This window comes from Monomorium pharaonis, chromosome 2, assembly GCF_013373865.1.
Source record: "Monomorium pharaonis isolate MP-MQ-018 chromosome 2, ASM1337386v2, whole genome shotgun sequence".
Taxonomy (NCBI): Eukaryota; Metazoa; Arthropoda; class Insecta; order Hymenoptera; family Formicidae; genus Monomorium; species Monomorium pharaonis.
Genome location: NC_050468.1, coordinates 8,633,621 through 8,660,995, shown reverse-complemented (window position 1 = coordinate 8,660,995; position 27,375 = coordinate 8,633,621). Strand labels below are relative to the sequence as shown.

The following is a 27,375-nucleotide window of genomic DNA, read 5'->3' as shown; positions in this document are numbered from 1 at the left end:
AAAAAATTTCTAATTAATTATATCACCTGAACTTATAGAAACATATTGTACGCGCGTCCCGAACTATATGAATATTGCGTTAAAAATAAATAGATCTTCGATATTCGATTAGCACTTGACGTGTAGCCTTAGAAATTCAAGTTTTTTGGGCAAAATAATTGTTTAAATTAAAAAATGTTTTAAAATTAATAAACACCTGAACTTTATAGAAAACATATTGTACGCGTCCCAAACTATATGAATTACGTTAAAATAAAGATCTGTCGATATTCGATTAGCACTTGACGTGTAGCCTTAGAAATTCAGTTTTTCGGGCAAAATAATTGTTTAAAAAATGTTTTAAATTAATTATAACACCTGAACTCTATAGAAACAATTGTACGCGTCCCCAAACTATATGAGAATTACGTTAAAATAAATAGATCTGTCGATATTCGATTAGCACTTGACGTGTAGCCTTAGAAATTCAAGTTTTTCGGGCAAAATAATTGTTTTAAAAAATGTTCTAATTAATTATATCACCTGAACTTTATAGAAACATATTGTACGCGTCCCGAACTATATGAATATTGCGTTAAAACTAAATAGATCTGTCGATATTCGATTAGCACTTGACGTGTAGCCTTAGAAATTCAACTTTTTCGGGCAAAATAATTGTTTAAAAAAATTTCTAATTAATTATATCACCTGAACTTTATAGAAACATATTGTACGCGTCCCGAACTATATGAGATTGCGTTAAATAAATAGATCTGTCGATATTCGATTAGCACTTGACGTGTAGCCTTAGAAATTCAAGTTTTTCGGGCAAAATAATTGTTTAAAAAATGTTCTAATTAATTAATCACACCTGAACTTTATAGAAACATATTGTACGCGTCCCGAACTATATGAATATTGCGTTAAAATAAATAGATCTGTCGATATTCGATTAGCACTTGACGTGTCCTTAGAAATTCAAGTTTTTTGGGCAAAATAATTGTTTAAAAAATGTTTAATTAATTATAACACCTTGAACTCTATAGAAACATATTGTATGCGTCCCAAACTATATGAGAATTACGTTAAAATAAATAGATCTGTCGATATTCGATTAGCACTTGACGTGTAGCCTTAGAAATTCAAGTTTTTCGGGCAAAATAATTGTTTAAAAAATGTTCTAATTAATTATATCACCTGAACTCTATAGAAACATATTGTACGCGTCCCGAACTATATGAAAATTGCGTTAAAATAAATAGATCTGTCGATATTCGATTAGCACTTGACGTGTAGCCTTAGAAATTCAAGTTTTTTGGGCAAAATAATTGTTTAAAAAATGTTTAATTAATTATAACACCTGAACTTTATAGAAACATATTGTACGCGTCCCAAACTATATGAGAATTACGTTAAAATAAATAGATCTGTCGATATTCGATTAGCACTTGACGTGTAGCCTTAGAAATTCAAGTTTTTCGGGCAAAATAATTGTTTAAAAAATGTTCTAATTAATTATATCATCTGAACTGTATAGATACATATTGTACGCGTCCCGAACTATATGAGAATTACGTTAAAATAAATAGATCTGTCGATATTCGATTAGCACTTGACGTGTAGCCTTAGAAATTCAGTTTTTCGGGCAAAATAATTGTTTAAAAAATGTTCTAATTAATTATATCATCTGAACTGTATAGATACATATTGTACGCGTCCCGAACTATATGAGAATTACGTTAAAATAAATAGATCTGTCGATATTCGATTAGCACTTGACGTGTAGCCTTAGAAATTCAACTTTTTGGGCAAAATAATTGTTTAAAAAATGTTCTAATTAATTATATCACCTGAACTTTATAGAAACATATTGTACGCGTCCCGAACTATATGAATATTGCGTTAAAAAAAATAGATCTGTCGATATTCGATTAGCACTTGACGTGTAGCCTTAGAAATTCAAGTTTTTCGGGCAAAATAATTGTTTAAAAAATGTTCTAATTAATTATATCACCTGAACTTTATAGAAACATATTGTACGCGTCCCGAACTATATGAATATTGCGTTAAAATAAATAGATCTGTCGATATTCGATTAGCACTTGACGTGTAGCCTTAGAAATTCAAGTTTTTTGGGCAAAATAATTGTTTAAAAAATGTTTTAATTAATTATAACACCTGAACTCTATAGAAACATATTGTATGCGTCCCAAACTATATGAGAATTACGTTAAAATAAATAGATCTGTCGATATTCGATTAGCACTTGACGTATAGCCTTAGAAATTCAAGTTTTTCGGGCAAAATAATTGTTTAAAAAATGTTCTAATTAATTATATCACCTGAACTTTATAGAAACATATTGTACGCGTCCCGAACTATATGAATATTGCGTTAAAATAAATAGATCTGTCGATATTCGATTAGCACTTGACGTGTAGCCTTAGAAATTCAACGTTATTCGGGCAAAATAATTGTTTAAAAAATGTTCTAATTAATTATATCACCTGAACTTTATAGAAACATATTGTACGCGTCCCGAACTATATGAGAATTACGTTAAAATAAATAGATCTGTCGATATTCGATTAGCACTTGACGTGTAGCCTTAGAAATTCAAGTTTTTTGGGCAAAATAATTGTTTAAAAAATGTTTTAATTAATTATAACACCTGAACTCTATAGAAACATATTGTACGCGTCCCAAACTATATGAGAATTACGTTAAAATAAATAGATCTGTCGATATTCGATTAGCACTTGACGTGTAGCCTTAGAAATTCAAGTTTTTTGGGCAAAATAATTGTTTAAAAAATGTTTTAATTAATTATAACACCTGAACTTTATAGAAACATATTGTACGCGTCCCAAACTATATGAGAATTACGTTAAAATAAATAGATCTGTCGATATTCGATTAGCACTTGACGTGTAGCCTTAGAAATTCAAGTTTTTTGGGCAAAATAATTGTTTAAAAAATGTTCTAATTAATTATATCACCTGAACATTATAGAAACATATTGTACGCGTCCCGAACTATATGAGAATTACGTTCAAATAAATAGATCTGTCGATATTCGAATAGCACTTTACGTCCAGCCTTAAAAATTCACGTTTTACGGGCAAAATAATTGTTTAAAAAATGTTCTAATTAATTATATCACCGGAACTTTTTAGAAAATTATTGTACGCGTCCGGAACTATATGAGAACTGCGTCAAAATAAATAGAACTGTCGATATTTGAACAGCATCTCACGTCTAGCCCTCAAAATTCAAATTTTTCGGGCAAAATAATAGTTTAAAAAATGTTTTAATTAATTATATCACCGGAACTTTTTAGAAAATTATTGTACGCGTCCGGAACTATATGAGAACTGCGTTAAAATAAATAGAACTGTCTATATTCGATCAGCATCTCATGTCTAAACTTATAAATACAAGTTTTCCATCAAGATAGTTGTGGAAAAATGCTTTCTAAATTTTTTAAATTAATTAATTTTGTCTATCTGAGATGCCAGTTACGCCAAATCCACGTGCGCAGACGTATACGCATATATATGTATGTTTTGTAACAAAAAATTTTTTTTTATTAATTTAATCATCAAAACTATTGATAGAACGTCTCTAAATGATAGGACTCTATAGATTTAGTCTTCTCTGTGGTCGTATATTTGAAATACGGTGAGATGCTATTATGTGATTTTGGAAGTTAGCATCTCATTTATAAAATTTTAATTAAAATAGATAATTCAACGGAACTATTGTTGATACCTATCAAGAACTGTAGAACTATGCTGGAGGCAAGTAATTCTGCAGTATTTTTATGAGATGCTAAACTTTGAGATGCTAACTTCACACACGTTTAATTGGCATCGCGGAAAAGCGACAACAATACTTCGAGAGATGCGAGTATCGATGCCATGCCCTTTTTTAGAAAGGATTCTTACTTCTCCCCCCTCCCTTCACTCACTCTCTCTCTCTCTCTCTCTCTCTCTCTCTCTCTCTCTCTCTCTCCTCTCTCTCTCTCTCTCTCTCTTCTCTTCCTCTCGTATATTTTTTATTTGGCTCTTTTTTCTTTTTCCCTGATTTTTTGTAATTATTTCAATCAACTATCAAAAGTGACAGTTTGACAGCTGAAAATGACACGAAGTAGTTTGACAGCTGGAAATGACACGAAGTGAAGAAAGTCACAACGCACTTAACAACGAGATAGCGAGACAGCCAATCAGCATCTCGGAAAAGCGGCAACAATAAATTCGATTTGATTTAACATCTCCTTTTTTAGATAGGATACAACACAAAGAAATATCGTGCAAATATATTATTGTTCTGTTTTTGTTTTCAAATTCCAAATAGGATAATTCCAGAATTTTCTATCTGTATTAAATTAGGTTCCTAATAGTAAAATTTCTGTAAAATTAATTTCTGTTAAATTTCCAGATTGTTTCAATGGCATGTTAAAAATTCTTGTAATAGATAATTTAAATTTCTGAAAAAATTGTTGAAATTTCATAAAATTACGACATGTTAAATTGTTTTGAACAATAAAATTTGATTAATATTTGTTTATTTTTTAATTTGGCAGGATGTGTGGACATAAAATGTATTTTTGCGAATTTTTATTAAATTTTTATAGACAGTTTATTTATTGTCACTAATAATCACTTACAATTTATATTGAAGTTTGATGATATAAACCGTGCACTGAATAATCAAATAATTCGCCGAACGAAGATATATTAGACACAGTTTCTAATTGTAAGTTAACGCAGTTATTAACCTCAAGTCCTCTTACACCTACTTTACATAGAGAGAATTTTTTGTTATATCGCAAAACTTATTAAAAATTGTTCGTTTTTATAAAAAAAAATTGCTACAAATTTTACCATGTTTATTGTTTAGGATAATCTATTAAATATTATCAATAATAATTATAATAACAATTTTTAAAAAATATATGACATATTTTATAAAACTGCATATTAAAAATTATCAAACAATTATAAAATATTTCAAAGCAAAACTCAGGAAATACGCTTCGTAAAAGCGTTCTTTGTCGGAAAAACTAAATTTTAAATAAATGTGTGGCGTCATAAATCCACTATTCGATAGAGCTATTTAGTGTATCTACTGGATCATGTAAGCGACACTGTCCCGTCATTTAGTGGAGCGATTGAATCGCCCGTATATATCATGACTCTTAATACTAAAGAATTTTAGATATAGATCTTTGTCAGCTTCTCTTTTAATCTAATGTAGTTTGATCTAGATTTGATGTTAGCACCTGAAAAACGAAAGTAAGTTTAGACATAGCCGATCAATTGTGCTGGTAAAATAATCATGACCGTACATTATCATGATTAAGTCAGATTACAAATTAGGCTGTAAAATTTAGAGTAAATTAGAGTATGGCCATACGGAGAAGATGGTCAATGGTTATAATTTCTCCAATAATTACTGAATAATATATGCGTTCTTTTTTTTCAAAAAATTTTTAATTATTTTCAGATAATCAATATTTATTGTTATTATATTATAGTTTATCTGCGTATCCTATTCGAAATAACCATATTGTGAATATTATATCTAGTTTTTACTTTTAACTACCTGCAAAGTTTTTTATGTGTTCATTAAAAATTGTCACAATGTCGAATAAATTACAGTTGAGCTGTCACAACGTTAAACTGCACATAACGAAGATATGCAAATTGTAATGTATAATTATTTTATTTTATTTTCTTCTTTTTAAATAAATGACTTATTTTCCTTTCATAGTTTCGGTAAGATGGCTCAGAAGACAGCAATAATAAATAATGCATGTGTTCATGTATATATTTTATAAAAAAGACCAGAATTAAGTTGTGCATTCAATATTTCAAATTTAATATATCATAAATATATTTTTTAGTACTAATAATGAATCAAATATATGCTAAACTTATATAAACATTTATTATTAAAAATAATTAAAAATAAAATAAAATATAATATTACGTGGCAATAAAACTAAATATATAAAATTTTAAGTTTTTTTATTATTTTATAAATGTTATGTACATAAAATATGTATAGCCAACTGTCCTATAATACTATGGCCATCTTTTTCCTAGTTGTGAAAAATGTTTATGTCTCAATATAATGTTTATGTTCCAATATGTTTTAATAATATAAAATTTTTATTATGTATTTTCTCTTTAAAGTCGATAGCAAGCTTTAAGCTTTAAGAAAGTAAATATACCAAACGCTATTATAAAATAATAAAAATAAAACTGTTTAAGTTTTTTTGCAGTTTAAAAAACATTATAGCTAGCATACTCTTCCTTGGGGTAATCCTTTATATAAAATATTTTTTATATTACTATTTGAAATCTATTCTATTTAAAATAATAAAGAATGATAAACTGTTTAACATATTTAAAAATATTAAAATTTTATTACACGTTAATAAACTTTAACAAACACATCTTGTATTTTATTTTGACATTTACTATTATTATAAATCATAAAAAATTATTTAAAATTCTTCGAAATATTATGTTGTCCCATTAATATCATAATTAAATTTTAAGAGAAAATTTTCTATGTATAAAAAAAATACAATGTCAGATATATAAAATATACTTATCCACAATTGTTAATAATTTAAGCCACCATTTTTAAACTTAAACTAAATTATGAACATATTGATAAAGTTAAGATTGTCTATTCAGTTTGCAACGAATCTTGGTACTGAATTTAATTTTTCTATTAATTTAATATTCCTAGTTCATATAAACTCATAAATTATTTTGCTCCATATAACTTTTATATAAAAAAAATGTCTTATATAAAAATATTTCTTTTTTATCGAGCAAGATTTATAGAGGATATGCAGAGGAAGATCAATACTAGGCTTCTTCAAGCAGTACCTTCTTATTTCTTGAAAACTAAATGTTACATTCTATTAATATTGTGATAAAATATAATCTGTTTAGATAATTAAAAAAATAACCCAGCGTTCATATATTTATGACTTTTTTTCTATATAAAATCTACTAAAAACAAATATAACCTAATTTAATCTTCATATGTTTAAAAAGATTAAAAATGCTCAAAAGTATAATAGAAGTGCCTTATGATATGTCGAAATGTCTTATTAATATTATCGTTGATATTATAACATCTAGGGTTAATGCATAATTGCGGACTAATAAATAAATGATTCTATAAGAAACCACTAGAATTCTTCTTCACTTAATAATAGAGATATCACAAATGGCCATAATATCTACAAAGATTATAATACCATCTTCTCCTTTATTATACTTGATACAGGACACTTTCTAGTTTATATTTGTTTCTACAGTTTTATTTTTAGTTTTTGTTTAAGAAATATTATCCAAAAACAAAGCGATATCCCAGTACTGATAATTTTCCCCTAAAAATTTGCAAATAAAATAAGACTGAAAATAATATGTAGATAAATGTGGAAAACTGGAGTTAAACGAATTCGAGAAATAAATTATAACTAATTAAGACAATTTGTTATACAATACATAATGAGATTACGTGAGCAAAAATATAATTTTCACACATGAAAAGAGCTTAAAATTTAAAAGAGCACAGAAAAATGAGATTGATAAAGGAAACAAACAACGAAGAGGATTACGCCTGTCTGATTTAGTCAACGTTATGGTAATAGTAGATTTTAATCACAAAATTGGAGCGAAAGGAGAGATTGATTCAAATATTCGAAGGTAATAACTCTTTTTCTTTCAACAAACTGGTTTATTTTCTGTCTGAAAAGAGGAAACCACTGTCATCGTTTTCACGTTAAAATATCATCTCCACGGGAGCTCTCGTCCCGTACGTTCTCTCGTCGCGTGTGCTCAGCGTGCTCCAATATCGCGAATCCCGTCATTTGCGCACGAGCAAATAGACGAAGCACGGAAGACGAACCGCGAAAGAAATAGTGTGTTTGCGGTATACACCGTGAGTTGATTGAGTTGAGGTATCAGACCAACACGACATTCAACGCGCCACGATATTCCTGTTATCATTCCTTCATCATCCTTCATCCTTGCGTAAGAAGAGTATTTTATATATTAATTTAATATATATTAATCTAGAGCAATAAAATTTCTGAATAAAGCTTATTTTCAATCATGTATCTTGGTTATGTTTAATTTCCTTTTTTAAATAAATTTTGGTGTGATTTAATTAATTGTATTTAATTTTATGTGACTTTGATATTTCTTAAAAAATTACTAAAAAAGAACGTTTATATAATTGCACCAAGAAAACATTCTTATATTATAGCTATTTCCGTAATTCCAGTTTTTTTCTACCGAGAAGCTGCCTATCGTTCTGGGCAGCTTCGCACGTTTTTTCGCATTATTCCTATTTTAAGCAACCGGAACATTGATCCCGTTTCATTGTCCTCACTCATCGCCTGTCAAACGCACTCGGGTTCCCTTTGTGTGATAGTCTTTCTCTTCTCATTGACCAATAATAATAAAAGTGTCCTGATGTTTTAGCACGCGCGATTGGCGTAGAATCTGTCAGACGAAACGTTCTTCTGTAGAGATTTTTCGTTTTCACGATAGAAGCGCGAAGACAAAAATGGGTCATTAGTCAATACAAAAAGCGACATTAATCGCGTACGATGAAAGAAAACATCGCGATAATATTATTCTGAAATATGTGCGATTTCTTTCAACTTCCAATAAAAAATAAAATTCTATTAACGTTTATAAATTTAAAATCACTCTTGTTAGATTATCATTTTTGTTTGATTGTTCTTAATTATCTAAAAAAATATAAGTTTAAAAAAATAAATAGATTAAAAAAGATAGAAAAAAACAATTGTAGTGATTGCAATAATGAAGTATTAGTATTCTTAATTTTCCGAAAAAATACAATTAAAAAATAGATTCTTTGTTACATGTGCATTGAAAGTGATCCTTTTCGTGCAGTCACTTTTTTGTGGGTAAAGTCGCCGATTTCAACATTTTAACAGTATGCACAGTTCTTGCCCTTTATTGACGTAAATCATGAAAAACATTTAATACAATTTTTTTCAGCACATTTGATCATTTTAATACTCGCATGTGCGTCATCTCGCGACACGCACATTGTAACTTTTGCAGAATTGTCCAATGCTTTCGCGAACTTAACTTTGGTTAACCTGTCAATTTGCGAGAATTCAAGACACTCAAGAGATCACACATCAATGCACAGGTAACAAAAAATACGGTATGCAACACAAAGCGTAACAGCCTTTTACACTCGTGCGGGTGAAAGCACTCATGTACAAAAAGCCGACTTTACGACCCTGTTAAATAATGTATTATTCTCTTTTTTTTTTTAATACAGAAAAATACAACTGTAATAATAACAACAAACTTTGTCAATAAATAGCTTAAAACTCTTAAACATAGGGAGAGAAAGTGATTATGGATTGATATGGGATTATGGAATTCACGATATTTCGTATATCTTGTGTAGAATTTTGGAGATAACCGTCTAAATTACTTTTTTACATATTGTTTAGAAGTTATAACATGGCCACTGGTCGTGAATGTTGTTTTCATAAAAGCTACATTTCAATATTGCAGATAGTTGAAAGTTTTATAGATGGTCATTTATTTTGAGAAATACGTCTAGTTAATCTTTTAACTTAAAAAGCTTAAATATGAATTTCAAATAATGCAATTGAATTTAATATTTGACATAATGCGTACATGTATTTGATGTATAAAGTTATATTGTCTGCATTTAGGGTTATAGACCACTTGTAACTGTCGCGAATCTGAGTCCCTTAAATTCTTTCAAATATAATTTGATTGTATCTTTATTTTATTTATTAGTTAATATGTTGTTTGTTACAATACTTTCATAATACTCTTTTACAACGCGCAAAGTCGCAAAAACCAAAGATTTTTTCACATATTTTTCAAATATTTTTCTGTCATACTATGTACCAGATACTGATATTTTGTGATACAAATGTGCTAAAGAGCGTTCATTTTTTATCTTTTAGAAATAAAAATAATTTTGAGAACATTTGTTGGTAGTGTTCCATATCTCCCTACAGATTTTATAACCGTAATCTTTTTCCTTTTTTCATTAAATTGGTAATTATGTAATTCATTTTGTATATCCGAAGAACTTCTGCTTATAACATAATTGATAAAACTTTATGGATGACAAACTTGTACCAATAAGATTACGTCACATAAATATTTACTGATTCTATTGTTTGACACCAAAGTCATATCTTCACGTTTAACAGACAGTTTAGCTTTTCTATCCATCTTTTTATTTTAATGACCGTTGTTTCCTGATCGATCATAAGTTAGAGCTTTTACATTTTTAACATCCGCCTTTACATCTTTGAAAAATGGCGTAACTTGCAACTACAGTCTTATACTTTGCACAGAAGAGGACTCGAAAAATGAGTCGAAGCGTTTGCATACTCGATGTACATATTTTCAATTGTGTTCTTGTTGCAACGCATTTATCATCATCTAAAGTAAAATTCTTGCACACGAATATCTAGTGCTGGTTTTTATTGGCAATATTTTCTTAAAGGGATGCTAAACTGCTCGTCAAATTTGATCGAGATCGATAATGTAGAGTCATTCGTGCATATCATTAACAAAATATTGTATGTATTTCTTTTACAGATGTAGAAATCCTTTCCAGAAAAAAGTACATGTATTAATATCAGCTTATAAATTGAATTTTATATAGAGAATTAAAACCATTTTTTTAGACTGCTCTTTTCAAATACAAAATTTCCATACTCATTAAATTTTTTTATTAAAACGCCTACTCTCAATTTGAAAGCGTAGTATTATTCTTAAATGTTTACTCAACAATGACCCAGGTATGCGTACAAAGTCTAAAATTTTTACATCAAGCACATTTTGTTACAAATTGACGCTAAAAACCGACAATTAAACATTTTTTTCGTTTTTCCTACAAAATCGTTACGATCGGACTTTGTTATCGTCTATACTTTAACTTCTAGAGGATTTTTAATTCTGTAAATGCAATTAAAAAATTAGTGAGTAGAAAAATTATCGGTAAAACAATTACAACTTTAGCATCCCCTTAACGTATTATTTGAATATTTATTAAGTTATTTAAATAGAACAAAATGATGGATCATAATCCTCTTCTCTCCTTTAAAAATAAAACCCGAAAAAATACAACAAGAAAATTATTCTTTCTTCTTTAAATATTTTAAGAATTTTTTGAAATTAAGAACACTATTTTTGTATAGCTATAATAGTTATAAATGTTCGTTTTTCTTGACAATATTGGATACAAATAACAGAATATACAATGAAATGGATATAAGTAATAGAATATACAATAATAAAAAAAAACAAAAGAAGATAATAGTATAGGCTTCGCAAACAGAACGAGGTTATTCTGTTTGGATGGAATAAATTTTATAGCAACCCTTCGTGAGATTCGTCCCTCATACATACACTGCGTATCAGAGTTACGTGGATACTTCAAGAGTGCGCCGATACCAGGAAATCCCTTGTTTCCCAAAGGATAACGGAAATGGAGACAAAAAAAGGAAAATTGAAGAATAGGTTCTATCAAACGATGAGTAAAAGAAGAAAATACGAATGACCGGTTGTTTATCCGTAATTCACTGAAATATGAACGTAGTATGGAACTCATTGAATCGTTTCGATATATCGTTCTGACTTTTAACGGATCATTTATCGTTTCAATTGGAAACTGGAGGAAATAAGCTATACTTGAATTTAACATTTTTATTTTTCTTTATTATATATATCGTACGCCATTTCTTGTTCTGTAATAATTTGTAAAAATAGCCAACCAACATGCTAAAACTAACTGTTCAATTAACTCTGAAAAAATTTTTTTAATAGTAACAATAAGAAAAGTTTTAAACTTTTACACATTTTACAAAAATTTATATATAAAAATGTCAATATAAAATATGTCAAAAATGTTTAATTAAAAAAATTAATAATAAAAATAAAAATAGTTAAAAAACATAAAACAAAAAAATCGGCAAAACTTTAATTTAATATCAAAATCCAGTATAAATTTAAACATTTAATTTGAGAAGTTAATTCATTTATTACGTTGTGAAACTCGTTTGCTATGTCTTCCAGAATTATAAACATTTCCTTTAAAAATTGTAATAAATATAAAAAATAGGATATATTCAAGAGAAATCAGGTATGGCAATGTGTAAATGCGTCTGCGATTAATATTTAAAAGTATGCTCGTAAAGTTATATTTAATAATTCAGCGCCAGTGCATATACATGATATCATGTTTGATATTTAGAAAATTTTTCCCGAAAAAGCTCGTCACAACTAATTCATGGGTAATTTTCTATTTCAGTGAAACGGGACTCGTTTTGCACATCTGCGTATTTATACGGAATAGATGTAGGAAATTGCTCTAGCGTGTCTAAATATTTAATCACGTTCGTGAGTTATTTGCGTTTATGTTTCCTCATCGATTCTACACAGAGAAAATTTTATATAAAATATTACTATGTTCGATAGCAGTCAGAGATTATAAGAAAGAATTTCAAAGAATTATACCATACGTAATGTAAATGCTATGATAATTTGAGAAAATAAAAAACATAGCAAAATTTTCATAATTTCTTCTGTGATCCGCGCTTACAATAATAATTTTCTCGCGTACGATTAAAGGAAATCTTTTAGAAAACAGTTCCGGCACGATAGAAATGTGTATAGATAATAATAAAATACGAGTTAAATTGATTTTCTCATTCAATTTGAGACAAGCTCTCGGGATATTGCTTGATAAATTCCATTCGGTTTAAAATTATTAAATTTGTAATAAAATTGATCTGAATTATCTTTAATGCTTAATTTCGAATCCCGGAAAACAAATCAAAGCTATGATTGAATCTAAAACTTACAAAATATACTCTTTGATTGATTATTAATGCGTTTTTATGTTATATAAAAATACTGTTATAATTGTAAAATGTATTAACATTTTACCAAAACAAATAATAAACAGAGAACCCGTGTAAATTTATCTTTACTATTGCGTTTGTCCAGAGAATTCATTAGTCCAGTCGCGAGGCTTAAACGCAGCAACATAACAGAGATTGTGTTTGCGTACAAGCTTACGTTTTGTTTATTAAGCCGAGTGTAATAGGGATTTGTTTTGACTGTGAGTGACTGTCGGTTGTTGCGAGCTATCTCATAATTCCCATCTCTTTAAGCAGATTTAAAAAATTAATATTTTATTAAGTGGAACATATAAAACTCTTCTTTTTTTATTTCTTTCCTTCGTTTTTGATTCTCCTCGATTCCTTGCTATTAACTGATACTATCCTAGATTATACCGCTGTCACAAACACTCACCATTGTATTGCGGACCTCCCTTTGTATCGCGATTTTCCAGAGCTTGTCGGATAACAAAAGTCATCGAACAAAGTACATGTCGCGATATCGACATTCTGTAAGTAGGTGTGCGTCAGTTTAACAAAACGCATCGGTCAAGCGTGAATTCTATCCAACAAGTTATAATAATTATCGCTAAAGCTTTGACACCTTGAACATTATTTCGCGGCTATTTTAATTGTAACAATGTAATGTTTTCAACGTATAACATATGATTATCATGTATGCTGATACTTCGCAGTCTGTAGTTATATGTTTTGTTTATTTATCATTAATACTCTTATATATTATTTAAAGAAAAAAACATTAAATAGAGATTTGAACTATTCGATGAATAAAATAAATTATAAATTATGCATGATAAATTAAATCAAATCGAATCTAAGAGATTCGAGAACAAATCTTATATGTCGACAATCTTATAAAATTATATAAATGACTTTCTATCATATAATTAATATTTTTTCTTATATAGAAATTACTTTTTATTGTCTACATGTACTAAAAATTAACTATTATTATCTAACAATTATTAGATTAATAAAAGTTATGTTTTATTTATGATTCGATTCAATTTAATTTCATTTGATTAGACTCGGATAAAATTTTGTCCAATTCAAATTTGAAAAAAAAAAAAAAAAAAAAAAAAAATTGATGTAACTCTAGTCAGTGCCAAAAAAAATTTTGATTTGCATGTCGTTTTTAATATTGAAAATGCATAGGCACGCGGCTATTTAAAGTAACATAATAAGTTGATAAAAATAAAGATACAACACACACTCCAATCTTTTAATTACCATTTTCAAATAACATAATATCAGAGTTATAGTTTTAATTAACGTTCAATGCAAGATTAAATTATAGCCTATTTTATTTCCAACAAAATCCGCTACTTTGATAAAGATCGAATAAATGCGATGTGGCGAAGGGAAAAAAGTCGCGATAGGGTCAAGTGTCAATTCGCCTGATGAAAAAAAGAGCTCGAGAGGAGAATAGGACAGCCTGGGCCATCCTCGCCGATTGTTCAACTTATTCGCTGTCAATCCAATATCGTTGATAGGAACGGTCACGATCGGGTTCGTCGACGAGGCCGGACCTTTGATTTGAAGAACTTTAACTCAACAAGGGTCCACGCACGTTCTCGAGCAGGACGTAATCTCGTTTATATCGGCATATTACGATTCGATCGATGCCCGATTGTGCCCGTTGAAGGTAAACGTCGCTTTCAGCTGCTCCCGGCCGTATGCCTCAATTAAAAGCGAGAGAGAGGCCTTCTGGAATCCCGATTATAGCCCATTATAGAAGCGCTTATCGGGAACTCCTGAGGATTTGCTTTGTCAACGCTATAACTGCAGTATTGACGTATTGTGTTCGACGAGAAATAAGTTATAATCCTCTTTAAGCAAAATCTCCTTTTTTTGTAACTTTTAATGTCTACAGTTTAATAGGATGACAAAGAAAAGCCTATGTATGCAAATATTTGTTTTTATAAGCAAAAATTTAATAGCGTACGTCCTTGTAGTATTAAAGTTATCAATTTAGGATATAAAATAGAAGGATATTATTTAGAATATAATTAAATAGAAGATTAGGTTCAAGTCATTAAAGTTAATTAGCTCTATCAAAGAATAAAGGGGAAGAGTATCACTAATATTATTATATAAAATACTTTTACCCAACATGGCCATGTACTCAATTTGGCGCACCCCCATTTCCAAATAGTTACACAACGAATTTCACAGATAACGCTAATATATCGCTCAGGAAGTCGATATGACGTATTTATGTCAGTCAGCTGGTCAATATATGCTTTCTACGGCTTGTAATTACACTTTATTCAAATTGTGCTCTTCTGAATCTAAAATTTCAAAGGTAAGTTTTTGCTTTGTGTAACTATCATCTAACAATTATTATAAATATCCGTAATTTATATTGTAACTCCTTATTTATACTTTCCAACACTATATTTACTTTACATCTTTATTAAAACATTTATAATTAAAGAAAGAAAACTCTTGGTATGATAAAATTATTATGGCCAAAGATACTACTGAAAACATAATATATCTTATTATCATACAACAATTAAGATTCTGTTTCTTTATTTAGTGTTTAACTTTTGATTAGTACTTCTTGTTTGTCTTCAGTAAATTAGAGCTTTTTAACAAGTGAAAGTTAAGATAACGCCTCGTAATAAATAAACACAGTTTTATATTTAATAAATAGGTAATTTTATGTGCAATTTTTTCCATAAGTATATTAATAAATGCTTAATTAAACATGTTATCTTTTTATTTAGCATTTTCTCAAAATATTTATAAAAAAGTGAAAAGTATATAACTGGACTATATATTGGATATATATGTAATCAACATGATTTAAGTGCTTTTTTTTATCTTTACTGTATTTATATAAATAATTGAAAATATTTCACATATTTTTTGTTTCAGAAATGTTTTCTATTTTAAATCTAACCCTTATTTTTCAATTTCGTATTCATCAAAAAATTAGAAAAATCCTCTAAGCTTAGGTGAACCATATTGAGTACAGGTGTCTTATAAAATATTTAATTTTTTTGATAAATTTTTTTTCTAAAACTATTGCTATTGAGAGATTAAAAATTGCACAGTGGAATCATTCGAAAAGGGAAAGAGATTCCGAAAATACTATCCGCTCGAGGGAAATTCGCTTTTATTGAAACTCTGTGCACGATACGAACGGGAAGAGTCCCAAACTACAAGTTACAAAGCGTACTGACAATTCCGTATCGATACAAACGACGATTTTCGAATCCCTTCGAAAGTCGGAAGAAGAATGTCTTTATTAAGCAAATAAAATGAAATAAGACAGCGCTAAATTGCAATAGTTGTTGCTGTAATTTGTTAGACTCGCGAGCGACTCTTGACTCCGCACGTTTGCATAATGACACTTCTACGAAGATATCTCTGCAATATTTCAAATGACCCTCGTCATCGACGCCGTCTCGTCGACTATACTTTTGAGGCTCGTCCCAAATTCTGACGGAAATTAACAGGCACGAGCGACGATCTCTTACGTCAGTAACTTGGCAAACTAATTATGTCGATGCAGAATTCTCGCGGGCTTGAATCGAGCGTCCTTCGCGAAGATTTTCGTAGCGCAACTAAATTTGTTTCCCATCGAAATGATCTCATTTCGAAGCCCTTCCAAAGGAAGTAGAATTTATCTATATTGTATTGGGTCAGTTATTTATGGAAGCTTCTTAATTCTGGGTCATTTCAAACATTTATGATAACTAATTTAATCTTCTTATTCGCCAAAGATGGTGAGTAATTTTCTTCAAAAATATAATATAACAATTTTTTTTTCCATCACAAAAATATAATAAAAGTAGGACAACCTTTGTTTATTATCATGTTTTGCTTAATTAATTTTCGTTAATTTTCAATTTTTATAAATGCAAATCTTTTTATTGTAAAAATTCGGTTTAAGTCTAAGAAATAATTGCTAATTAGTTAACAAATAGTTTCTTCGTTACAAACAGATAAAAATAAGTTATTTTTCGTTAATTATTAAGAAAAAAATTTGTTTATATATTACATATCTTTTAAAAGGTAAAAGGTTAATAAAGGTAAAAGATTATAATTCAATATTTCAATATTCCAGTTTTACTCTAAGAAACCACAAATGCAATTCCAGTTCTTTTCGTTACTGTTACTTTAGCGGTAAGAGAAATAGTAAAAAAATTATATTAAAGTTAAACAACATCAATTATACATTCCACAGAGTTGTGCATTCGCGTTCAATCCGCGCGCCACAGCTTTGTATGATCAAAATATAAGAGGAGGGGTGGGGAGAAAGTGGTCTGCAGAAGAAAGATTATCCCTCAGTTCGATGCACGAGCGATGACACGGACGACACTCGGTTTACGATACATCGATAGGCTTTCTCTGTGCAAAGGAACGTCAGTGAAAACGGGCGTGAAGGGGGTGTAAAGAACGACGGGTACATTTACCCTCCCAGGGTTGCGTCTGACGTTGATGACGGCCTTGAAGAGCCTAAACGCTCAGCTAATCACGTAATGGCGCGTGATAGGGGCAAAACATGAACCGTACCCCAACTCCGGAAGATGTATGTGCCACCATTTTCTTACGAAATTCAGCGGGATACTTCCTTCGACACTGAAGACACTTTCAAGAGACAAACCTGATCTCCGGAATCACAAGAATGTTATGCTCCGTAATGGAAACATCGCTTAATGTCGCGCGAAAACTCCAGCTGTAATAATCTTACTTGTATCAGTACTTTTGCCGCAATTAATTTCAATAATTATTGAATCAAAATCTGAACAAGAGAGAGAAAGAGAAAGAGAGAGAGAGAGAGAGAGAGAGAAAACATTTTTTAATAAGATTTCCATCCTTATTCATTTAAATATTTATTTTATAAAAAAAATATAATTTACATCCTAAATTAACTAAATCAAACTAAGTCCCCCAATTATAAAATATTTATTACGGAAAAATTACGAAATTGTAAAAAAATGTGAGATTAAATTGTCAAGAGAAAAAATAGACTAAAAAAGTATCACAAAATCTAAAAAAAGCTTTTCAAGTGTGTAAAAAATATAGCGTAATCTTGAAATAGTACAGCATGTATTAAATTGTATTAAGTAATTATGTAGAAATATTTGCATAAATATAATTTAAAATTTTTGCAAAAATTTTACATCACATTTATACGAATAATAAAGTAATCTGGAATTACATACTACGTTGCTCTCTTCTTCATAAAGAAAGTAAATTTGCTTGACTTAAAAGATGTATAAAATATTTCTGTAAAGTTATGCTTCATATAGTGTGTAATCTTCGTTTACTTAAATATCTTATTTATAAGTTTACGTGAATAGAATGAATAACTCATGTAAAATACTAACAAAAATGTATATTGCAGTTAAAAGTAAATAATTTTCTAAAAAGCAGGATAATTAATTTATCTCTTTTGTTTTTCTTGTTTTTATTCCTTTTCTACGTACATTTTTGCTTTTTCTCCTTCAGTATCAAATGCAACTTTGCTATTAATCTTGTGAGATTTAATACAATAGATGTAAAAAAAGTCTGTTTTATATACTGTTACATTTAATCTGTTTGATTTTCACAGGACATTAATCAGCCAGTGGGTGTCAGTTTATTCAATTTCCATGACATTGGGGTATCATTTATCAAGGTAACCATCTTAATCTAATTGACCCATGTAATTGGCTCAAAGGATTTGCAAATCCAGGGAATCGTGACTCATGATACCAATTCCATCATATTTTATATTTACACGGAAAATTTTACAGCTCTAATGTGACAATTATTGATACATAATATACATATATAAAATGAATACTTAAAAAATACATATATTTCAATGATTACAAATCTCTCTGAGCGCTAAGAAGTTATATCGAAATAAAGTCGTTTTCAAAATAATGTTAATATAAAGTTAAATTATAAATTTCTTAATTTATTGCAAAACTTATATTGCAAAACTATATATTCGCAAGTTTCGGAATTTAAAATAAAAGTGATGAAATTGGTGGAGGTAGAAATATTTTTTGATGAAAAATTAACGTAGCGTAAGGAAAAAATTTCATTAAAGTTTTAGTCGTTAATATATCACGTTCTCGTTTATCGCGCGCGAGAAGATACAATCGTTGATCGTTCGTACGTTCGCTCGACATTTTTCTGCAGCGAGCCATTCCGGCGAGTCGTAAAACCTTGCACCTTGTTAACGATGGCTACGTACCTTATGAACATGTATATACCCGTGGGCTCCAGTGCCCTAGAGACCGCTTTCCAGCTGGCGATAACCGTAAATTTTTGCCTGGCCGTGAGCGGAAGCCGAGGATCCGTGGCGGCCGGCGGCGGCGGCGGCGGCGACGCGCCATCGTTTCCGGCTTGATTGCGCGATTTCGTGGTGGCTAGTTTGCTAAGTTCGCAGCCCATGTTGCGACGGCGAGTCCTGGCCGCGACTTCTCCCCGAGTCGCGGAAGACACTAACTGAGGCGATCCACAACGGGGGACGATCACCACCACCCCGCACCACGAAACCCGTAGATCGCGCGGCAGCACCCCGCGTTCGGTTTCGGTATCGCTTCCGCTCCCTGCCACTTCCGTCGTACTTCCCGCCGCATCGACAGAACGAGAGATTGCACTACACTATGAGAACGAAGTTCTCTATATGTACCGACGAGCCGTTGGGGATCGATGACGACACGACGGCGACGGCGAAGACTGAATCTTGGTTTCTCTCAAGTCGGCAGTAAAAATACGCTCCGGACGAATAGTCTTATCCCAATGACTTTTTAAGTCTCCGCTGCGAGATCCTTACATTATATTCCTGAACACAGTGCACGTGGTCGAGAATTCAAGGAATCTGCGTATATCTATTGTCTCTGTCGATGCGATCGCTACGAACGGACGATCGGAGCGGTTTACCGCACGCATGAACACTTTGCGACCGATACAATCGGCGGAATACGATTCGCGTCCATGTATCCCCCCTTCGACGTGTCACACGATCACGATGGGGGCACGTACGATGGGAGCACGTGTGTTTTAAAGCAAATCGGCCGTTTCGAAGCTGCTCACCCGCGAACGAACGTTCGCCATCGTTGACAGCGCGGAGATAAACGAGATGAGCTTCGCGAAAGTGTCTCCTCTTCTCGCAAACCTTGTCACGTAGCATCCAATGTACCCGTGGCGTAGGCATATATTTATCGTTTCTCACAGTCGAGACGTGACGATTTCACGTTTTAGTCCGTTCTCCTCTCGCCATTCATCTTCGATCTTCGAATGCGCTTCTCTTCGCGGTTATCCTTCACTTAAGTCCCGCGTATCCTTGCCGCGTTCCTCTTGGCTTCGCCAAGTTTTCCACTCGGTGAGTTCATTTATCTAACTTCCCATCGCCCACCACTTTCCCTTCGACATCAATCTCACCTCTGCCAAATATCTTCCTTTTTCCTTTTCACCAAGGTTTCTACATTTTATCGCTTCCGGTCCTAAATCTTCCACTATCGATCTTTCCACTTTTAATGCTTCTATACAAGTTCGTGTTTTATTTTTTCTCCAAGGATACCTATTTAATTGTTTTACTCCAAGGCAGTTTTTTCTAATTTTCTTTAAACGTATCTCCTTTCCTTTTCTTTTGCAGTCTTCCTTTTCAGCGTGCAGGATAGCCTCGTTTTCTCATTTTACTGGATATCTATCTGTTTATTAAGTTTGTTTTGTTCCGTTTTTTTTTGTTTTATTCCACGTTATCAGGTTTCCATCTCACATTTTATTCAACCGCGTTTGTCCTCTTTATCCCCTTTTCTCTTTTTTCTTCTCACTTTCTCCTGTCCTTCCGTTAAGACCCGTATATACTCATTAAGCGTACAAATGACGTCTTTACATTGTTTCACGACAATAACTTCAGTTTCCCCTCTTCAGAATCTCGTTAGGCTCATTAACTTCTCGGCAAAGTTTATATACGACGTATCTTCATGTACCTGTCATTTTTATATCGTTTGTCCCTTTAATTATACGAGACTCTTATCAACAATTCACTTCACTGGATTCACGAAGTTTGTGAGGATGCGACTAGTCATTCCTTAAACATCTTGAGATTTCTCAATCTCCGGAACATTAGCTGCAAGTATACGGCCGCGATGGTATTTTTCATATTTATCGAGCGAAACGATCGATCGATCTCATTTATGGTGAACACTGGCGCGACAGCGAGTGACAGATCGAAATGAAATCGAAGACGCGCGAGACGATCTAGAATGTCGATGGGTCGACACTCAATACAGTGACAAATGAAGTTCTCGGGTTATCATTCGTTGGAATATACAAACGTGCTAGGTATAAGAATAATCTCTATTGGAAAACACGGGATACCTATTCGCGTTTCAAGTTCTGCGGATTTGCGCTTCGGTATCGATATCAATATATTTCAAATTTAGAAATATTTGCTGTTGGATGACATAAAATTTTATTGCAACTAATAGTCATTTTAAAAAGTAGGGCGTGAGAAACAAAGTAGATAAAATTTTATAACATATTTTATAATTTTATTTCATATTTTATCTATATTTTTTAAATTCGTTTATGTACTTTTTGAGAGTACTTAATAGAATATTACGATATTCCTTGTCAAAAATATTCATTGTACCAGTACAAAAAATTCTGTTGTTTTGTCATTACTTACTGATTAAATAAGAGATTCAAAAAATTGTAATTTTACATAAAAACAAAGTAATGTCTCTTTAATTAAGAAAGAAGAAAGATTGCTTTTAAGAAATTTAAACTCTATTCGTAAAAATAATACCGGAAACACACACACTGCCATCTCAATTTTAAAAGACATATTTTCTTTATAAAAAGATGTCTTCTATATCAGTTCAGTCGTCGTGAAGACTTCCGAAGTTTCATCGTCAATGCGACGACAATGTCGAACTGTGGCATGGCAGTTCAATTAGCGTAATGGCGGTATCAAACTGAATCAGCTGCATCGCAAAAGGATAGAAGAGAAATCTTAGCCGACAAATCTTACGGAGTCGGACATGAGGTGCCTTCGGGCGGAAGAAACGAAAGAATTGAGAGTGGCGAGGCGGAATTCCGGTGACATTGATTGAGGAGTTTTGAGGGATCTGGAGGGTGGCGGCCAAACTCATCTGCGTCATTACTCTCCGTTCGAATTCGGGAAGCATGTCAAAGAAACGTGCAAGGCGAATGATAACAAAGATGAACAAAGCAAGAGAGAGAGAGAGAGAGAGAGAGAGAGAGAGAGAGAGAGAGAGAGAGCGCAACGATAAGTAGATGAAAGCGTTATAAGGCAGCCGGGCGTAACCGGAAAGAGGAGACTTCTACCCCGTGCGCCGCCGGGTCCCGTTGGAGCTGTACACCGCGCGGTAACTTTACGTTCGGGTTGTCCGTCCCTGTGAAACGCTGAGCGTATCTCAGCGCTGATAAGCATCGTCGATAAAGTTGAGCGGAGATACGCAAGAAACGCGCATTGGGATATAACGTGGATAACTTAAATGGCTTTCGAAGTTTCCAATGCAAAAAGTGGTAAGTAGCGTCTTGGCAAAGGAAAAGTCCATCGTAGGAGCAGCGTGATGCCGGTAAATGTCGGCCACTTATTGCCCTGACTTTTACAACCGTATGCTAGCTAAAAGTATGTACTACATAGCACACGTATGACTATATTGATTTATATTTTTATGAGAATGAGTTTTGATTATTTATTCGATTGTGTTGAAGCATAAATGTATAATTTTGTGTTTCGTATCAATATGTGTATATAAGAGAAATAATAACCGATAAATATATTTATTTTTATTCATTGGATTGTCATATGCATTTGAAATTTTTTAAAATAAATATTTCTTTCGACTAATAAATACATGTGCACGGTTTTATGATCTAAAAACATTTGTTCGTTCATATTCCGCGAAGAAGTACTTAACACTAGTCGGCGTCAAATTTGTTCCAATTACGTCAGCCCAAATAACAGCGATTATACGATACACAAGAGTCGGTATATGAAGACCGAGTCTAGATTGTCAATATGGGATAAGTATCAAGTAGCTATATTTAGCAATAAATGTGCGGTGGACTTTCGCATTTGTTGAAAAACCTCGAAACGACTGAATAAAATCGACACGCGATCTATAATATTTTCGATGTTGTGCCGTGATTTCTTTGCGAGAAACGGTAGAGTGCAATGAAGGGAGCGACACGTTTGACATGATAAGCGTTATCACTGAAATTTAGAATCGATGCATCACATGGGGAAAATGAGACCCGGGGGAATTATAACGACGGACAAATCGAATCGTTGCAAATTCGAAATTGACCCATTTACGCGCAATGTCTTGTCGTGAGTGTTCTTTCGTGAAAACTCGAAAGCTTTCGAATATTTTATTAATAAATTTTTACCGTATGCTTATTCTGCATTGTTATTCAAAATTGTATATCAAGTGGATAGTAAATAAGATAATTTGCCTTACAAATTATACCTGTGAATTCAAGGCAATATTATATTTAGTGCACTAGATTCTTGACTTTACTTTTATCTACAGACTCTTCAATAAGAAGGTAATCGATTTTTCTTTAGTGTTTCTTTTTCCGTTAAGTTTGGAGTTAACACACATCTTTTTATTTATTTCTATTTATATATTAATGCATCGTTATAAATTATATGATAAAAGTTTCAATAATTTGTAAATTAAAATAAATTAAATTTAACCATTTTTTGGTCTCTTTACAAAATGTATGTCAAATTAGACTCTAGAAAGAATTTCGACAAAAAAGGAATACAGAAAAAAAATGTTGCACAAATTATGCGCAGTTTTCGTGCCGTGTTATATTAATGCAAAGTATATTATATCAACGATATAATAATTCGTATACTTCTAAATCAAATTATATATGATTTACACAAACAAACCGCAGTCATCGTGTATAAATATGACTGTTATTATCAGGTAAACGTTCAACGCTAAATTGCTCGTAATATGTTTTGGAAAAAGCGCCGTATCGCACGCGCGGATTTCGCGAATACTGTGCCTCGTTTGACTAACGCCAACGTGAGAAATAGCGGTCGATTCCATCCAGCCTTGAACGCATTTATACCGAGAAATCAAGAGAAGAACAAACAAACGCGCCACTATTGAAAGATAAACAGCTTATATACAGAGCGAAATCTACTTCGCTCGCGAATAGCTGCGAATTCCCGTCGCGCATCCTAGGCGATGCGACACGCCAGCACGTTGTCGTGTTATATCACTGAACTCGCGTCTCTATCAATTTCGATGTTGTGGGGACAACGTTATCTATATTCCGACATTCCCACCGACATTCCGTTCCGTACGTCGAGGATAAGCGAGGTGATTTGCGGAACGGTCGGAGAAGCAAGAATCACGGCGAGAGGGACGTCCGTTAACTATCTCGCAAAATCTCGCCTAATTCTAATCGCGAAATTATACGACGATTCCCACCGACGCGACGCGACGGATCGCCGAGGGAGCATCGAGCGACGGATCGAGTGCTCTCTCTCTCTCTCTCTCTTTCTCTCATCTCCACTGCTGCTCCACACTCGCGTGTCGTCTCGCGCGATCGATTCGCGCGTATGTCATCCTCGCGCTATTTCCTCGCTCACGTAATCGCCGCCGCTCGCGGTACCGGAGATCACCGCGCGCTCTCGAGACGCCCTTATTCGCGCCTCCTCGATCGTCTCGCTCGATCGTTCGCCTCGATACTTCCTCCACCGCGTCACGCGCGATACCTCGTAATCGCTGTCGCTCGGTGAAAGCCCGCGTCGCCGCGTCGTCGCGCGGACGGACGCGCTTCTCGTCGTGGTAGCGCGGCGCGAAGCGCATCGGCGGCGCGCGCTTTTCTATCTTTAGAACGTCCCCGGAGCTCCCCGGTCGGATACTTGGCGCGGTGCTCCGGCGTCGGCCGTGTTGCCTACTGCCCAGGCGAGCCGAGACTGAGGCCTCCATAACAAGCGCTCCCGAGGATGACGCGCAGGCGCGCTCCTCCGCTTCCGTTCTCCTCTTGTCGCACTCCTCTCTCGCTCTCGATTTCTGCTCCACTTCTCTCTCTCTCTCTCTCTCTCTCTCTCTCTCTCTCTCTCTCCCTCCCTTCCCCTCCTTCTCTCTCGCTCGCTCTTTCTCTCTTCATCGACAATTAATCAGCCACTTTCCACTTTTCCGTGCACGATGTCGCGATGCTTTGACCGCTTTTCAGCCACCGAACGCCGAGAGGGGAAGAGGGGAGGGGGGAGGGAGAGAGAGAGAGAGAGAGAGAGAGAGAGAGAGAGAGAGAGAGAGAGAGAGAGAGAGAGAGAGAGAGAGAGAGAGAGAGAGAGAGAGAGAGAGAGAGAGAGAGAGAGAGAGAGAGAGAGAGAGAGAGAGAGAGAGAGAGAGAGAGAGAGAGAGAGAGAGAGCTCACCTGTTCACCCTCGAAAGTGAACGGTGATCTTTCCCATTTGCGAATTAATGAGTTCATTACAATTAGGGAATTACCTGTATAAATGCTCGTATCACTTAGCATAAATAAGATGTATATATTAATAATAAATGCGATATTTTAATTAATTAATTATGGATCATTAATTTTTGGTTTTGATAAAATTGTCCAAAAAAAGACAATAATTCCCTTATGATTTTATAAAATGTAAATTTTAATAGACCAGATAAGGGATATAAAAAAATGTAAATATATGTATTCTTTATATAACCTCGTTAGAATAACTATATTGTACATATGAATATATTTTCATAATAAAAATGTTCTGTGGAAAACTTTTTGATAGCCGAAAGCTTAAATTTTATTAGTTTTCGTGCAAATCTCAGCCCTGTGGCTCCAGGACAAATACTAGAAATTAGAAGTTGAATATTCGCTGCGGCATTTTAGTTTATATCCCTTATATTTACGGAATCACGGAAGAAAATAAGCGTAGATACCATTTTCGTGTGTACACAATCTCGGACTCGCAAATTCATTAAACGTAAATTGTAGGAATTTCAATCTTTGTATAAATGTAACATAAATTTTCATACGTGAAATATAATTCCGCATAAAACGCATAATCTTCAAAAAGATTCTGGATATTTTGTTGCGGCTCTATTTCAGAAATACGTAACACGATACCGACCATGACGTTTGGAGTGGTCAGAATTAATCTCTTTTTGAAATAAAATATATGGCGATGAGCGTCGCGGGAGCTCGGGCTTGAATAAACATGGCCGCTTTTAAGCACACTTCGTACTCGATTCAACAATTTTATTATCGTACCCGAGGTAACTCTCCGAGTGTCTACTCGCGGAATATCTTCGCAGAATTCTATAAGTTTAATCCGGACGGAGTCCAACTCCGTCTACACGTAACGTTCACCTGCGTCTACGTGCACGCGAATATCGATCAGTTTACGTGGTGGTATTATCGTGTACGCATACACACTCGGGAGAGACATTTTCACAGATGTGTCACGTGAGAGAGAATGCGGTTCGCAAGTATTAAATGCATTAACGTAACCGTTACATTTTAATCGGACTAGTTCGGAATTATCAGCACTTCATGAACTTTACTTTATACGTGACAGGCCTGTCATGGAAGTTGCCGCAAGTTCCTAACAGACTTGCCATAATCGCAGGCTGCTTTTCGGGATCAGCATGCGGGACCAATATACGTGAGCGCGAGACGATACTGTCAACATAATTCAGCAGCTGATAATCTCATTTTTAATATCAGTAGAGTTCTGTTGAGAAAGTAGCGTGAGACCTAATTCCAACTAACTGCGTTTGTCTTATACGATATGTCCATGTTGAATTGAAAAAGTCTTGTTATTTCTTTTCAGTAGATTATGTTAAATGTAATGATTATTAAATAGACAGAAACTATAGTAAAATGGTAAAGAAAAATGTTTTGTTTTACAAATATTTTACTTTAGTCAAAATAGTATTAATTTTATACATTTGTCTTTGAACTTCTTCGAGGAAGAAACGGAAAAATATTTGTCCAACCCAATTTACACAAACTTTTCGAGAAAGACAAATATTATCTTTTTATCCCCCCCCCCCAAAAGAATAAATGCATTTTTAAATCTATATTCGGGAATAAGAGCTTTTGAATTGCCAAAAGTCCTCCACGGATATTTTTCTCTTATCAAAAGAAAAGCTTGCAAGACTTGAACAAAATTGCAGTATGATCGTCCTCTGACAAATCGTCGAGCTTGACCTTTCGGAAAGCGCGAACCTTTGGGGATCACGAGAGCTTCGAAGAGCAGATTTTCCTCTGACACGTATTCCCGAGTAATTCATTGGTAAGTAGAAACTTTTGTTCGTCTACAATTTGCTCGGTTAAAAAAAAAGTTTGAAAAAACACTACCTGTCGGATACTGCAAATGAACCTCGAATTATAAGCTGGCGCGCAAAGTTACTCGAAATTTCAAACCC

The 27,375-nt window shown here is 32.9% G+C and overlaps 1 protein-coding gene across 1 annotated transcript in view; it reads right to left on the bottom strand.

Annotated features, from left to right (window-relative positions):
- Positions 1–24,925, bottom strand: part of LOC105834868 (neuroglobin) — a 71,416-nt gene extending 46,491 nt beyond the window's left edge. The window contains exons 1-2 of the mRNA XM_028190993.2: positions 24,702–24,925; positions 19,176–21,059 (exon numbers count right to left, since the gene is read on the bottom strand). Of these exons, the coding sequence (XP_028046794.1) occupies positions 19,176–19,375 (200 nt within the window). The 5' untranslated portion in view covers positions 19,376–21,059; positions 24,702–24,925. The remainder of the gene's footprint in view (positions 1–19,175; positions 21,060–24,701) is intronic.
- Between the last annotated feature and the right edge of the window lie 2,450 nt (positions 24,926–27,375).